Raw genomic sequence first — 15,509 nt, forward strand, 5'->3', positions numbered from 1 at the left:
ACCTGGTGGTTCAAGGTCACACTAGTGAAGCAGGGTTGCAGCTAGGACGCTGGTGTCCAAACTCCCAGCCCAAGTCTCCTTCTCCTGCGTGACACTGACATTGGGAGGTCTAAAAAAGAAAGGGGGAATAGAAAGGGTGATTTTTTTCCCATAAATTAAGTCAGCTTTAACAGCCAGGCTGGTGTGGAGGAGCCCCTTTCCCTCAGTGTTGAACGGAAGGCCAACTGCAGTCGTTTAGGGATTTTCCGGCACATTGGCCTCCCCCGTGATCCACCAGGCTGCTAAGCATGCCCCATCTTCAGGGTGCTGTTCTTCTCGATGTGGCGTGGCCCACCCCTCTCACTTTGTCCACACCTGAGAGGATTTTCATAGCCACTCGTACTGAACATCTAGGTCTGTATCTCTGCTTTCTCCCCAGTGCCTGACACTGTGCCTGGCATGTAGCAGGTGCACAGTGAATGTTCATTGAATGAATTGACTGAATAGAAAGTTGGGTATGTCTACAGGGAGGGCAGGAACCAGCCAAGTCCACCTTCCAGGAGCCAAATAATCGATGGGGCTTTGGAAGCCAATCTGGAGGGGGAGGCCCTGGAGTGAAGACACCCCCAGAATGGTGAGGGCTTGCTGCCCTCTTTGCCCCTGATGTGGGAGGGAGCTTTTGAAGACAGGGTCAGATCAAGCAGAGAGGCTCCCAGCATGGCTGCAGGACCTACTCTGTGCACAGGAATACGGTCTTGTGGGTTTCATGATCATGTTTGTTCCTCTGGAGGAGCTCATGTGTGCCTCCAGCTGGAGGAAGCTGGCAGAGCAAGAAAACATAGACTTGGAGCCAGGGTCTGAGTTAGCTTCTCCTTGCACTTCTGTTCCTCGCTACAGAGCCGTGGGCAGTCCCTCCACTTTCCTCCTCTGTGAAATGGGGGTGAACAGTACATTTGCTGTGCTGCTGAGTGTTACAAGGTCCCGCAGGGGATTGCCGTTTTCTGGGTATTCAGTCTGTAAACAGAGTTTTATGGTTATATTTGGTTTTCTAAGAAATTTAAGTAGGTCGTTGAGGTCAGGAGTTTTTTAGAGACCCCACCTGCTTTCATATTTCTGGATGCTTAGAAAGCACCGTAGACACAGATGGTTTTCTCGCAGTTCTGGGGGATGGAAGACGCAGGTGAGGGTGTCGGCAGGGTTGAGTGCTGGGGGGAGCCTACTTCCTGATTTGTGGATGGCCTCTTCTTTATGTGCACATGGAGAGAGAGAGAGAGCTCCGGAGTCTCTTTTAATAAGGGCACTAATCCCATCATGGGGACCCCACCCTTATGATCTCATCTAACCTTGATTACCCCCTGAAGGCCCCATCCCCAGATACTGTCCCGTTGGGGGTTAGAGCTTCAACATATCCCTTGTGGGGAGACATGAACATTCAGTTTGTAGACTTCCCAACATCTGTTAACAACCACGGACCAGTCTTTGCTCACTGGCAAGAGATGGAAGCAGTGGTGGTTGCAGGGTGCGTGAAGAAGGGGATCTCCCCTCCAGGCCTTCATTTAGTCAGAGGCCGCGAGCTGGTGGTCTCTCACCCCTCTCCTGCTTTCTGCAGCTCTCGCCTTTGCAAGAGCTGGCCAAACGCTCGCTCGGAAGGGGATCACCTCATTTTCACATAGGCTTCTAGTTAAAGATGGATCAGGCCCGGTTTTAATTGCTTATTACTTCCCCACCAACAGAAATAGACATGATACACTCTATTAAAGTACCTGCAACACAATCATTTTAAGAAAATGGTTTATGTTCTTTTAATGGTGCTATTTATTGTCCATAAACTTGCCGGTGTAACCAAGCACCTCTCTGTCTAATGAAACACACACATGGAATGTTGTGCTCTGCTTATTGAAACCATTAGGTGTTTGGCTTTTGCAGGCAGTTGAGCATCCTGAAAAAACCACATTTGATTTTCACCTTTCCACTTTCGCCATGGAGTTACAGTCCGTATTAGGGCTTTATAGCCTCAGAAAGAAGACAAAGGATCTTAAGGTTGTAGGACAGAGACCCAGGTCCTGTGGAACCTGGGTTTCTTGGTCTCTTCAGGCTGCTACAGAAAATAAACAGCACAGACCTGGCGGCTCATCACCGGCAGCATTTATTTCTCACACAGTTGTGGAGGCTGGAAATCTGACATGCAGCCACCCACAGATTTGATGTCGACTGAGGCCCCAGCCTGCTTCCTGGGTCACCGAGGGTCGCCTTCTTGCAGTGTCTTCACATGGTGGGAGGGATAAGGGGGCTCTCTGTGGTCTCCTTTGTAAAGGGCACTAATCCCACTCATGGGGGCTCCCCCCTCATGACCTCCCAAAGGCCCCACCTCCTAAGCATCACTTTGGGGGTTAGGATTTCAACGTACAACGTTGCAGGGGACAGCAACATTCAGCCCGTAGGCGCTGGGCTTCTGGTTTGCTGAGAGAGAGAGAGAGACAGCATCAGGAGGACTGGGGGCTCGGCTTTCTGGGATGACGCAGTGAGCCCAATGGTGCCCTGCCAGGTGTGTGTGCACACAGGTGTCAGGAAGGGCAGCGAGCGTCCCCACAGGGGTCTGTAGGTCACCATGTCACCTGGCTCCGTTCTGGGAGTCTGGGTCGAACTCCAGCCAGCTGGGCTTTTGCTCTGCTCTTGCATAGTTTTCTTGAACCACCCTTCTCTTACCTCCTCTCTGTCTCGGGGGCCCCCCTGCCCCCAGACTGTGGGAGATCAGGTGCCAGCATGGTGCACCTTCTGCCTTTTCCCCACCCTTCCTGTCTTGTCTTTGGCAATCACCATCCTTTCTCATGACTTGGTTCTCCTTTTACTACCATGCCAAGGCTGAACTCCCTGTTGACCAGCTTCCAGGTCCCTGGGAAAGTGAACTTGTTCTCGCATGCTCAGGAACTCTAGGCTCTTGTGTGTTGTTTCCGTCGTGAGCCCCTCGTGACCTGCTGCCCTTGGTGTCCTCAGGGCTTTGCCTCCCAGAGTCCTCTGAGTTGCCTCCCCTCCACTGAGATTTTGATACTGTGCCCCTGAGCTGAACCGTCTTCCCATCCTCATGGGAAAATTCAGAGGGCTGTGAACTGGTCTCTCTTCCTCCTTGGTGGGACCCCTGTGATGAGCGATTTCTCCCTCGGCACCCCGTTTACCTGTGGATATTGGAGGGACCATTCATCCACTTTCTGCACGGGTGTTAACTGGGGCCTCACTGTGTTCCCCCAAATATGTCAGAAGCTACTAAGAGGAATCACATTCTATTCTTGTTCTGATATAGAAATGCCAAATTGGGGAAAAAAAAGAACTCCCCCGAGTCAGGAGAGTATAAATAAAAGTCTAAAAAAGATTATAGACAATATCCACAGTAGAGCCTCTCTTGTCATTAATAGCCCTTTATGGGACTTTGTGTAACCAACCATGAGTGACAGGGGGCTGTGCCTTGATAACCAGACTCCTTCCGGCTGCTTCTCTCTCCTATCGTAATTATGGGAGTCTGAAAAGACTCAATAAACTGTTCGAAACACAAGAGCTTCAGGCTCAAGGTGAGTTCAGAAGCTGTGGGCATCGAAATATACGGCTGCGTGCTAAAAAGCAGACATGCAAGAAATTAAAAATATAGCCCCAAAGGTTTAATGTTGCCTTTTAACTGTGCTTAAATTCATATTCACGTCCTAACTGTCTGTCTGGAGTAGCCTGGGTTGATATAGGGAAGGTATAAACATATCTCCTTCAAGTGAGTGCTTCTGCAAATCCTATTTTGATAAGGTCTTAAATCCGTTGAGATCAGATCATAAAATCCCCCTGCAGTCTCAGCAGTCGGGGAAAACAGTGCTCAACAAATTTTTTCTTTCCGTTTTGCATTCAGCCAGAGTCACCTCCGTTCGTAAATCCCTCTGCCCAGCCCCCCACCCCCACCCCACCGCCTGGGGGGGGGAATATGGGCAACATGCGGGGTGTTAGCAACATTTCAAGTGTAAATATTAAACTTGGTTGGTAAATTTTAATTTACCTTTTAATAATTTTCTGGCTTTTACATGGGCTATTTTTAGCGTATGGGAGCTTAGAGATTTAATGAAAAAATATGCTGTAACGACCAAAAATGCCAGACAAGAGTCGTTTCTAGTTTAGAAATTTATCTGATAATAAGTTGTTCATCAGTGGATATTACTTCCCAGGTGATGTATGGAATTTGGGGCAGCGGACGACTGAAGTGGTGCTAATGTGATTTATGCCAATAAATTACTTACGGGATGCCCGCAGAATGCATGCAAATGTTCCCTGAAGGGCCCTGTGAAGTTTATTCTTCGTTTCTGATCTCAGATCTCAAGTTGCTCTTTACCCTCAGAAAATCCCGTTAGCAGGTGGCCTTTTATGGGGCAGGGTGTGAATTCTCACGGTCGCTGAGTGTGCCGAGAGACTCTGAGAAACTCGGAAGATAAAATTCAAGGGAGAACCACCCCACAGAACATTTTAGTCCTTAAACGCTTGTGTGGTTTGCTGTTGATACAGAAATCTATCCTTTGAAGATGGCGTCTGAGTGGAAATGTGCTCTGGAAAAATCCCTTACTGATGCCGCACAGTTTCCTCTTCCAATGGAAGTATTTAAGGTAAGTTGTCGGCTCCTAGCGACTTGTTTACTCTTCTCCACGGTCACCGTTCTCAAGTGGAAAGCCTCTCACAGCCAATCACTGCCCGCTGTCGGGAGAGCTGCCCGCTCGGCCAGTTTCCACGTGAAATGTTTAAAATGGCATCTGTGCTTTTGCTCTGTTTCGTCCTCTACGCAAGCTCCTCGTCGTACCGGACCCTGATGGCACTTCCGTGGCTTTCCCGGTCTTCTCCATGGCGTATTGTCATAGAATCATAACAGCTCAGGGGCACTCCCTCACCCCTTACGAAAGGAATGGAACACATAGCGGGTCTATTTTTGGTCTTTGTTTGGTAGAAATAGTAGAAAATGATACTCCTCTTGATGGTTCGGTTTCCTGGATGGCCCGAGAAATTGGTGTGAGTATCTGACGGGCAGTAGGCCCGGGGGCTGCTAGCAGATCGGGGAGGGAGACACACAGGTGAGATGGGTCACCAGGTTCCTAACACTTTAAAACGATGCCTGACGCTTCTACGTAGATGAACGGGAAGCTGTGGGCAGGGGCGATCTGTGCGGCCAGAGGGAGTCCTGAAATGTCCTCGTCTTCCCTGGACCCCGTGTCCTCGGGCCATTCAAACGTGGTCTCAGTTGGCTGGTGGAAAGTGGCTTTCCAGGCCCGAAGGGCCCATTTCTGCCACACACGCCCGCCATGGAGACCGACATGCCAATGGTGTTAGGTGCCACGGGCAGCAAGAGTTTGGGGCCTGGGCGCAGGCGTAGGCTCCCTGAATTTCGGTTACCTCGAAGGCCCCACTCAGAATCGAAACCCTCTACGGCCAATTGTGAACCTTCTCGATCTGCGCTGTCCTTGTTTGTAAAATTGGACTTAAAAAGATGGCTTTTGAAACTAGAACTATGTTCTAAAGTCATTGAGTAGGTGACTCTTCCAGTGTTTCGATGCCTCTGTACTGGGAACAGCATCGATGGACTCGGGCTACGAGGGGTGGTGATGGCTGGCAACAAAATGGTGTCTTGGGCTTTTTTTTTTGTTTTTTTGGTTTTTTTTGCTAACTGATCACATAGTTCCTTCCTCCCCTCCCCTCCCTCCCTCGCTTTCTTCTTTCCTTCCTTTCTTGCTTTCCTGATAACATCCTCCCCTGCAAAAGATAAAAATAATAAAGAAAAACAGCTTTTTTTTTTTTAAAAGATTTTATTTATTTATTCGACAGAGATAGAGACAGCCAGCGAGAGAGGGAACACAAGCAGGGGGAGTGGGAGAGGAAGAAGCAGGCTCATAGTGGAGGAGCCTGACGTGGGGCTCGATCCCGTAACGCTGGGATCACGCCCTGAGCCGAAGGCAAACGCTTAACCGCTGTACCACCCAGGCGCCCCAAGAAAAACAGCTTTGACTTTTCCATAGCCTACCTGGCTCTTCGGCCCCTGCGTGTCCCCTCGTGGACCCCGACAGTTGGTGTCTGCTGTCTTCATGGTGGCCTTCATGGTATTTTAAGAGTATACACTGGATCATGCCCCTCACCCTTGAAAAAAGAGATTTTCTTTTGGAGTATATTCTAGATCTGTGAGGAGCTCAAAGAGTAACAGACGAAATCACGAATACCCCTCTCTGGTCTAGACCCGGGGGCGGGGGTCGCCCCCAGGAGCCCTCTGCATGTCCTTCCCCGATGCACTCTTCTGCCTTTGCCAGGGGACCGGCACCCTCACTTTTGTGGGGATTATTTCCCTGCTTCTCTTTGTAGTGTTACTGCCCGTGTATGTCTTCCTAAATGTCATGTACTTGCTTTTGACAAAGTAGGAAGCAGGTATAAGCCTCCTTGTTTCAGAAGAGGCCTTTTCCTGGGGCTCCTGGCCGACTCAGTCAGTGGAGCGTGCAACTCTTGATCTCGGGGTTGTGGGTTCGAGCCCCACATTGGGTGTAGAGATTACTTAAAAAAAAAAATAAAAGAAGAGGCCTTTTCCTGCTCTTTGGAGGGGGAAATAGCTGGACCATGTTTGGGTAATAAGCTGGCTTTGCTTTTCCTCAGTTTGTAAGAGAGGGGAGTCAGCAAATTCAGGAGCTTAAGAGAACTGGGCTTTATCATAGTTGAGCCGTCTGCCAGAGCTGTAACATGAACTCCAGGTACTGGACTTCCTGAGAAATATGGACAGGAACCACTTGGTTTATATTTTCTGCTTTTTTTTTAATGTTATGTTGGTCACCATACAGTACTTCATTAGTTTTTGATGTAGTGTTCCATGATTCATGGTTTGTGTATAACACCCAGTGCTCCATGCAATATGTGTCCTCCTTAATACCTTTCACTGGGCTAGCCCAATCCTACCCCCCTCCCCTCTAAAACCCTCAGTTTGTTTCCCAGCATAGTCCCTCATGGTTCATCTCCTCCTCTGTTATCCCTCCCTTCATTTTTCCCTTCCTTCTCCTAATGTTCTCCCTGCTATTCCTTATGTTCCACAAATAAGTGAAACCATATGATAACTGTCTTTCTGTAGCTTGACATATTTCACTTAACATCTTTTCCAGTTCCATCCATGTTGATGCAAATGGTGGGTAGTCATCCTTTCTGATGGCTGAGTAGTATTCCATTGTACATATGGACCACATCTTCTTTATCTTTTCTGCCTTTATTGCTTACTCTATTCCAGGAACAGGCCCAAGCACTCCTCTTCTGTGAAGTGAATGGAATGTTCTCCTTGGCTCCAGGCACCTGGGCCTAGAGCAGGGACTGGGAACGTGTTTAGTATTTGGTCAGAATGAGCCAAATACTGTCAGCAGTCTTGGTCTGCCTTGCTTTGGCGTTCTCCCTCAGGTCATGAAGACGATACCCCTCGGCGAGTCATCTTCAAGATGGCAGCCTACAATCTCCTTCTCGCTTTGAGTGAGTGAGAATATCTTTATTCTGTCTTCAGGCTTCACGGATGGTTTGGATAGAGAATTCTAGGCTTGCGGTCACTTTTCTCAAGAATTTGGAGGTATCACTCCATTTTTCCCTCCCTTCTCTGGACTCTTGTATTTTCCTCCATTGTTCTGCAGTTTCCCACTGGATTGCTGTGGTGGACGTCTGTTTTCTTCCACAGTGCTGGCCACCTCTGCTGTCTGCAGCTCATGCCTTTAACTTGGGGATGTTTCTTTTTTAAAATGATGCCTTCTACTGCTGTGCTCTTTTGCTTTCTTGATCTGTGAGTATGTGGTTGTGCTATTCCTGGACTGGCTTTTTACTTCTTTTTTTTTTTTTTCCCTTTCTGTTCTACTTTTCATTTCCTTGTCTGTTTGCACCACTACGAGCAGTTTTCTGAACTTATTTGTGCTGTTGTGTTTTTACGAGTGCTTGTTTGGTGTGTTTTTGCTGAATGCTGTTTATAGCCTCCTCTTCTTACCACGTGGACGCATGAGTTTATCTTGTTGGAATTACTGATTTTTGAAAGTCTTTTGTCCCTGAATGATTTGTTTCCTCCATGTTGCTTTGGTTCCTGTCGTTCTTGTAGGAGACTTTACAGAGATGTCTGAAAATCCCTGACCGTGGCTCTTGAGTTAGAAGGGGGTTAGAAAGCGGAGGGCAGAGCTGGTCAGTGTAGGTGACCTTGGAGCATTAACTTCTTTGTACGGTGGTATTTCCTCTTTAGCTGATTTTTCAGGGGCATTTTTCAACTTCCAGCCTGGGGCTCAAAGTCCAGCCGCTGGTGTTGTTGGGTTGAGTGGGGGAGAAGAGGGCTGGGGTTTCGGTACCTAGGGCCCAGGTACCTGTAGATGATTGGTCTTTTGGAGTAGGGGAGGAATTTCTTCCCTCCCCTGCTCCCATTTACCCCCAGTTGTTGTTGTTGTTGTTGTTTTTAAGGATTTTACTTATTTATTTTAGAGAGAGAGAGAGACAGAGAAAGGGAGAGTGGGGCAAGGGGTAGAGGGAGAGACAGAGAGAATCTCAGGCAGACTCCCCGCTGAGTGCCGAGCCCGACTTGGGGCTCCATCTCACGGCCCTGAGATCATGACTTGAGCCGAAACCAAGAGTCGAATGCTCAACTGACTGCGCCCCCCAGGCACCCCCCCCCATTCACTCCCAGTTTTAGGCATATATGTGGTACTATCAGTTTCTGAGTCTTCTGAAGATTCTGCAGTTTCCCTGGGTTGCTTCTCAGCTTTGCTGCTGAAGCCTCAGGACTTGGCTCTGTTGATGGTGTTGAATCAGTCACTTCTTGTTCATCTGAATTTTCGCTTCCATACCTTTGGCTGCTATCGAGTGGGTTCATGTCTTAAAAAAAAATTATTTACTGGAATTTTGGTTAGAATTTAGGAAGACATTAAATTAATGTTTTCATCTGCCATCTGCATCTGGCACCCCCATTCACGTGTCTTGTGCCCCCCAGCGTCCTTCTAGGTTGTGCCAAGCCCGCTGGGACTCCATGCTTGCTTCCCCTGTGTGCCTCCCCTGCATGGCAGGTGCCCGCCTCTCCTCTGTTCTTCACATTCCCTTAGTACCTGTCTTGTTCTTTCTGTTAGATCTTGCTGAAGGATTCCACTGCAAATATGCATTCTCTTACAAAGCCTTCCTGGGGCCCCTGGCCTCTGTCCCTACTGTCCCTTAGGTGTCTCTGTGGTGCCTTGTTGCCCAGCTCACACTCAGGCTTCATTGTCTGTGTGGTTCTTGGTAGACTGTCCATGTCTTTTTGCCTAACCGAAGCTTCAGGAAGGCAAGGACCGTGTCTTTCTTGCTCCGTGTTGAATCCATTCAGCCAGTCTCCGTGGTGGCAGTAGGGCTCAGGAAATCCTGTCAAACACACGAACAAGTTCTTGAATAGACAGGTGTAGTTAACTCATTGATTTAAAATATTTTGAGTTAGTATAGTTGTGGGTTAACTGGATACACAGACTTACTGTTCAGAACCGTGAATACTAAGACTGAAGAGGTAGAAATGCTAATAATCCTGATACATTTTTAATTAATAATTTACTAATTCATTAAACATTTATTGAGCAGCTACTCTCTGCAAAATGCAATTGACCAGATTCCAGGGTCTTATCATTTGTTTACAGTTTTCAAAATACAGTGACCTTATTCCCTCACCTTCAGGTTTTCCTGTTAGAATTCAGACTGTTCTTTCGGTGGGCTGCTGAGAGTTCTCATTGCACTCACTGGTTTGTTCATAACGAATAGTTGCTGTAAGAGTGGATACTGAATGTTTCCTGTTTTTCACAGGACATATGGAATGGGCCTTTCATAAGTAAAAATGGGTCAAGTTGAAAATTATGTGTTCTTAAAGCTCGTGGGGCACTTCCATGAATGTTCTCTCTTATTTCAATTCGGTGGAAAAGAAGTGGGCAGTTTCCTTTTCTTAACCCTGCTCTGCAGGGAGTGGGTATTTATACGTTTAATTTTGGAATCGTGAGAACAACGACCATCCTGAGGCTGTTGTAATAAATGACCACAAACCGGGCGGCTCAAAACAATGGAAGTTTATTGGGTCATAGTTTTGGAGGCTAGAAGTGGAAATCGAGGTGTTGGCAGGGCCACGCTCCCTCCCAAGCCTCCAGGGGGAGAGGCTGTCCCGTGAGTGTGTCCTGGCTTCTGGTGGTTCCCTGCAGTCCTTAGCCTCTCTTGGGTTGTGACATCCTGCCTCCAGCCTCTGCCTCCGTGTGGCCTTCTCCCCTCTCTCCGTCTGTCCCAGTTTCCCTCTGCGTATGGGGACACCCATCATTTGAGTGGGCCCGTGCTCATGCAATAATCCTCAGTTTAACTCGACTGCACCTGCAAAGACCTTGTTTCTAAATAAGGTCACATTCCTAGGGTCTGGGTGGATGGAAATTTTTAGAGGACATTATTCAACCCACTACAAGCACATTTCATATAATAGTCCTCTCTACTGAGTTATCCTACTTATGCAGGAGTAATTAAGCTCAGAGAAATTGCATGGGGTCATGGGATGAGGTTCAGACTGTCTTAACAGTCGTTTCATGTTAATAGAAACGAGAGGTTTTTTTTTTTTTGTTTGTTTTGTTTTTTTTTTGGTCTCCAGTTTTTGGAAGTTTTGGTGAGTGATATTCTGCAGGGTACAAAAATAGACCTTATGCATTTTTTTTCTCCCCTCTGTTATCACTGTTTGATCATCACTTTCTCAGCAGGCAAACTTACTTCTATTATTTTCATTATGGTAAAAGGTATGTATGTTTGGATTCAGTCATGAATCCTCCTAGATGCATGTTGTCATGGAAGATTGCCATAGCGTTCAGCTGTTGCAAGACAGAACTCAAAGCTGTGCACATTTAATGGCTGGAGATAAGCAGTATTTCAAAACAGTTCTTTTTTTTTTTATTATTTTTACACAGTAGGTAAATGGGTATTTCGATGGAATTGAATCTCATTATGTCGCGGTGTTTGTCACTCTGGGGATGTGTTCCCATGTACTTTGGTATCTGTGTATCTATGTCTATAAATGGAGTCCGCTAGTGTTAATGTACAGAATTCCTCATCTTGCGTGAATACGGACAGTAATGGTGTAAAAACAAGCTCGTCATTAGTATTCCTTTGGTGCTTTACCCTTGATTTGAGAGAACACGTGGAATGGCTTTTGGGTACCATGTTTTAGTGGGAATTCTGATTTCCCTTATTTTGAAAATGCAGACGATCTTCAAAAGGGTCCATTCATTTGAAAGTCAAGGAACTAATGAAATGGGTACCAAACAAAGGGAAAGGGATTAAAAAATGCATTATACTGAAAAATAAATAATGAAAAAATTTTTTTCCTGCAAGCCAGCCTCGTTATTAAGGGACCTAATAGAATTGCTAAGACAATCCATATATTACTACTCATTTACCCCTGAAGAAAGGTAAGTTCTTCATAGAGGTGACCACAGTCCCCATCAGCACGGCGTCTCGTGGCTCCCTTCTTCACTTGTTAAGCAACCTTTGCAACCCATCATTTGATTGTTGGCAAGTCCCAGTGTCCAAGTGATGAGACTAGCAGAAAGTGGCCAGAGATTTCTGTTCTGTTTCAGTTTTCAGTTGCACTAAATATGTGATGCATGAGGTTGGGGGAATTCAGTTAAATCTTAAAAATGGGGCCTAGGGAGATGGGAAAATCAGAGTGAGGCTCTAATTAACATAACATTCTATGTGTCAGACATTCAAAAGCCTTCTCTAATCACGGTTGCTTTTCGTTCTCTACAATTCTCATAAGCTGCAATCTACATTTCTGACCCCACTCATCTGCCAGTGTTCAGTCGTGGACATTTCAGTGACGACTCCTACATACATCAAAGAGATGTACAAATAAGAAGCCAGAGTCCCCAATTTGCCAGTTAATTGAAATAAAGCATTTTTCCCTGAGGGGAATACCGATGTGTAGCCCGGGGAAAGTGTATGTTCCCTCTCACTTCATTCCTGACCACACCTCGTAATTGCAAGGGAAGAATGTTATTTAAAATGTCACGAACACCCATTATCCATCTTTAGCCCTTAAAGAAGTGAACTTGCTCTAATATTTTTTTTTCATTCCATTAGAAAAAGAGAGTTTAAAATCTCCGTGTGTTTGAAATGCCAAGTAAGCTGTTTAGAGATGGGTGGTGGAGTGGCAGTAAGCGTGAGCCACGGAGATTCGAGGCCAGAACCGTGGCGTCATTCCCGATGCCTGGCTCTTTCCCGTGCCCGTGTCAGGCCCCCAGCTCAACCCCAGGGTTGGTGACTTTCAGGACTCACAGGACTAAGATGAGGTCACACTCATGGTTAAAATGACAGCAAAAGGCTATAAAGCGAAATCAGCTGAAGGAAGGCCAGCATGGTCTACACTCTGGAAACTCACACGTCAGCCTCCAGGGGTCCTCTGTGGAGTGTCCCAGGGGAGACCCTTCATTGCGACAACACATGCTAACTGTTGTCTGCCAGGGGAGCTCATCGGAGGCCCGGCCCAGGGGTTTTACTGGGGGCTGGCCACATAGGCACCCCCTGCCTAGCACGGGCCCAAGTCCTAGACTCCCAGAAGGAGGTTTAAATTGTATTGTTTGTAGAAACGATCTTGGTGCAGCGGGCTTTGCACAGTGTAGGGTGCTGTTTACAAGCCCTCTTCCCGATGGCAGCCCAGGGCTAACCCTGCAAGCAGGCCCTCTCCAAGGACTGCGGTCTCTCGCCTGCTGTGCATATTACACTTTTCTGCACACCTCTGTTCCATTCATCGACAAACCCTGGTGGCTCCACCGTCCCGGACTGTCCCAAATGCAGTCACTCTCCTCTTGGTCCATCAGCATAACCCTAAGGATAAGCTGCCATCCCTCTGTCCTGGACTGCTGCGTTAATTTCAGAGCTCTATCCCTGGCTGCTAATCATTGCTTCTCTGCAGTCAGAGTGATTCTTTTGAAAGAAAATTCAAATCCTGTCACTTTTCTGCTTATAATTCTCCCGTGGTATCTTCTCCTGCTTAGGGCTTGCTGTCCCGGGTCCCGCGTGCTCCTGCGGGCTCTCCCAGCCCATCTGCTGCCTGAGGCCCTCCCGTGAGGCACCCCACCCTCTGGCAGACCGCTGCCCCTCCCACACGGAGCTGCCCCAGCTCAGGCCTTTGCACTCACGCTCTGTCCGCCTGGAACGTGACCCCAGAGGCCTGCAGACACCTTCCCTCACTGTGTGCAGGTCTCTGCTTACAAGCTCCCTGTGCATATTCTGTATTCATTTGCTTTTTCTGCATGGGATCTGTTTCCCCTAGCTCGAGCATAAGCTCCACAGAGCAGACTGTGGCTCCGTCCCCAGGGCCGTGAACGGTGCATGGCATGTAGTGAGCATGCAATAAAAATTCTTGAATGGCTTTAGTGGAGAAGTAAGTACAAAAATCTACCCTGAAGAATGGAGACTCCCGAAGTCACAAGTGTTAGTCGGTGGGGTGAACCCGTGCGAGTGGCTCTGAATGACGCAGTGAGCTGTGGTGGGTTGGCTGAGGAGCTGGTGTTTTCGTGACCAGCCCAGACTACCCGTGTCAGGGTGTGGCTGAGAGGAGACAGCTGAGAGCACCCAGGAGAATATTAGACATGCCCTGAAATCGAGGACACATCTCAGCGTCTGTGAGATCCCATCGCTAGTGAGGTTGCCGTGTCAGTGTGTGTATCTTGCTGACAATGATCAGAGTCACCAGGGTTGTGTGCGGGCTTGTCTTCTTTTCAGAGTGTCCGGCCCTTACTGCCTCTCCCGATGTTTGCAGGCATGCATCGTAAGGGCTGGGTGTAATGTATCGTTTACTCATTGAACAGGTCGGTGCGGATAACCAGGGGCTTGAGCAGTGTCCTCCCACTGTCCTCTCGGGCAGTAGCTGGCTCGGAGTGACTGCATTCTGCCTCCTGGGCGGCTGGTTTTCCACCGTGCGGCCTGTCTTTCCCAGTATCCCATCCACGTTCTTCAAATACGCACCATAGCCGTGTAGATGAGATGTGTTTAGGTGGTGACAGCCAATGATTTCGGATTATTTCCATTTTTATCGGAAGCTGAGGAGAGATGTGTTTTTTGATGGGATATGGACGCCCACACTTTAGGCACGATCCATCCCATTATTGCCAATTCTCGATCAATATCTGTGACTGATGTGGAGGTTACTGGGAGCCAGGGTCGCGGTAAGTGGCGTTTTTCCTTGGTCAAGACTCACAGCAGATCTGAAGAGAGTACTTGGTCTAGTACTTGGAGAAACCCCAGGTCTCTTGGTGTCTGTCTCTTTGACATAAGTATCTGTTAAAAGGATCCCAGACTATGTATACATAATTGATTGGCCTTAAAGGGCGCCCTCGAAATCTGTACATAAAGGGCTTCCGTGCTGGCCAAGCCACAAGCTAGATGCTGTCTGATCCCGTCCCAAGCCGTGCCTGTCATGATTTCTTCGTTGCAACTCGCTCTCCCCAGAGGTTAGTGTTGAGCCAACAAAGGAAAGGGGCCACTGGGAGAAGACTCATTGGTCAAAGAAGATGCTGCACGTAGCCGTGATTAGTATTACTATTTTTCAACACAAGCAAACGGACAGAGAAAGGCAGACATTCCACGCACGTACGTCTTCTCCGTGAAGAGCCATCGGCCAGTGCTCCTACCGCCCCGAAGACCCCCCAGCCTGTTATTTCTTTGCTCTCTTCAGCTTTGAATTATGTACCTGTCCGTGTGATTGTAGATTTAACCTGTCGGAGGGAACCTCTTCTGTGTTTGAGGATCTGAGACCTAGGTGAAAGGCCCGAGAGAGAAGATTAAGTGTGGCAAAGAGAGAAGAGCTTTTCTGTCTCATTCCATCTGCTACAGCCAAAGGGGTAGGAAAGCATGGGAGCTGTTCTGTGACGATGGATGGTGATGTTGTGGTTTCTATGGTGACTGATTCCTTTTTCTCGTGTTCCGCTGCTAAATACAGCAACAACAACAAAAAAACCCTCACGGCTAAGTTTGGCCGTCAGGTGGGACACTTAGATTCTCCCAGAATCTGCTTTAGGCCCCGTGCGTGGGGCCAACACCTGATTTCTTCGGCATGGCATTCCCTGTCCCACACGGCAGAGTGATACCAAACAATTTGGCAAATAGATGGTCTCATCAAGTTAAACCCAAATGTTCCTGTTCAAGAAGGACTGTCTTAGACAGGAGGTCATTTTGGTATCAGGCGGAAGGCTCTCGCCCCCTGGGATCCTGTCCCGACTTCGAGGCTCTGCCCGGTGCCCGTTCTGGGCTCACTGCACACCTGGGCCTGAAGACAGAGGCTCTGCCAGGCACGTGCGGTTCTCCCCCCCCCCCCCCCCGACCCTTAGCCGTTCTCATTCCGTTAAGGACTTTGGAGACCCTTGAAGCAGAGCCTCTCTGGGATGCTAGATGGCAGAGAAGTTCAGTCCTTCCTGATGTGTAGAGACACGAGGGAGGGCTCGTTCGCGGCTGTTCCTTGTGTGCTCTGGGTTTATGAAACGCGGCGTGTGAATTCC

The 15,509-nt window shown here is 48.1% G+C and overlaps 1 protein-coding gene across 6 annotated transcripts in view; it reads left to right on the top strand.

The window, feature by feature from the left end:
* SFMBT2 (Scm like with four mbt domains 2) overlaps positions 1-15,509 on the top strand; it is a 220,901-nt gene that overhangs the window by 110,392 nt on the left and 95,000 nt on the right. For all 6 annotated transcript variants that reach the window (XM_045812898.2, XM_045812901.2, XM_045812897.2 and 3 more), the window contains one exon: positions 4,510-4,607. In XM_045812898.2, coding sequence (XP_045668854.1) covers positions 4,510-4,607 — 98 coding nt within the window. The remainder of the gene's footprint in view (positions 1-4,509; positions 4,608-15,509) is intronic.

This window comes from Ursus americanus, chromosome 31, assembly GCF_024610735.1.
Source record: "Ursus americanus isolate L20-20 chromosome 31, mUrsAme1.1.p, whole genome shotgun sequence".
Lineage (NCBI taxonomy): Eukaryota > Metazoa > Chordata > Mammalia > Carnivora > Ursidae > Ursus > Ursus americanus.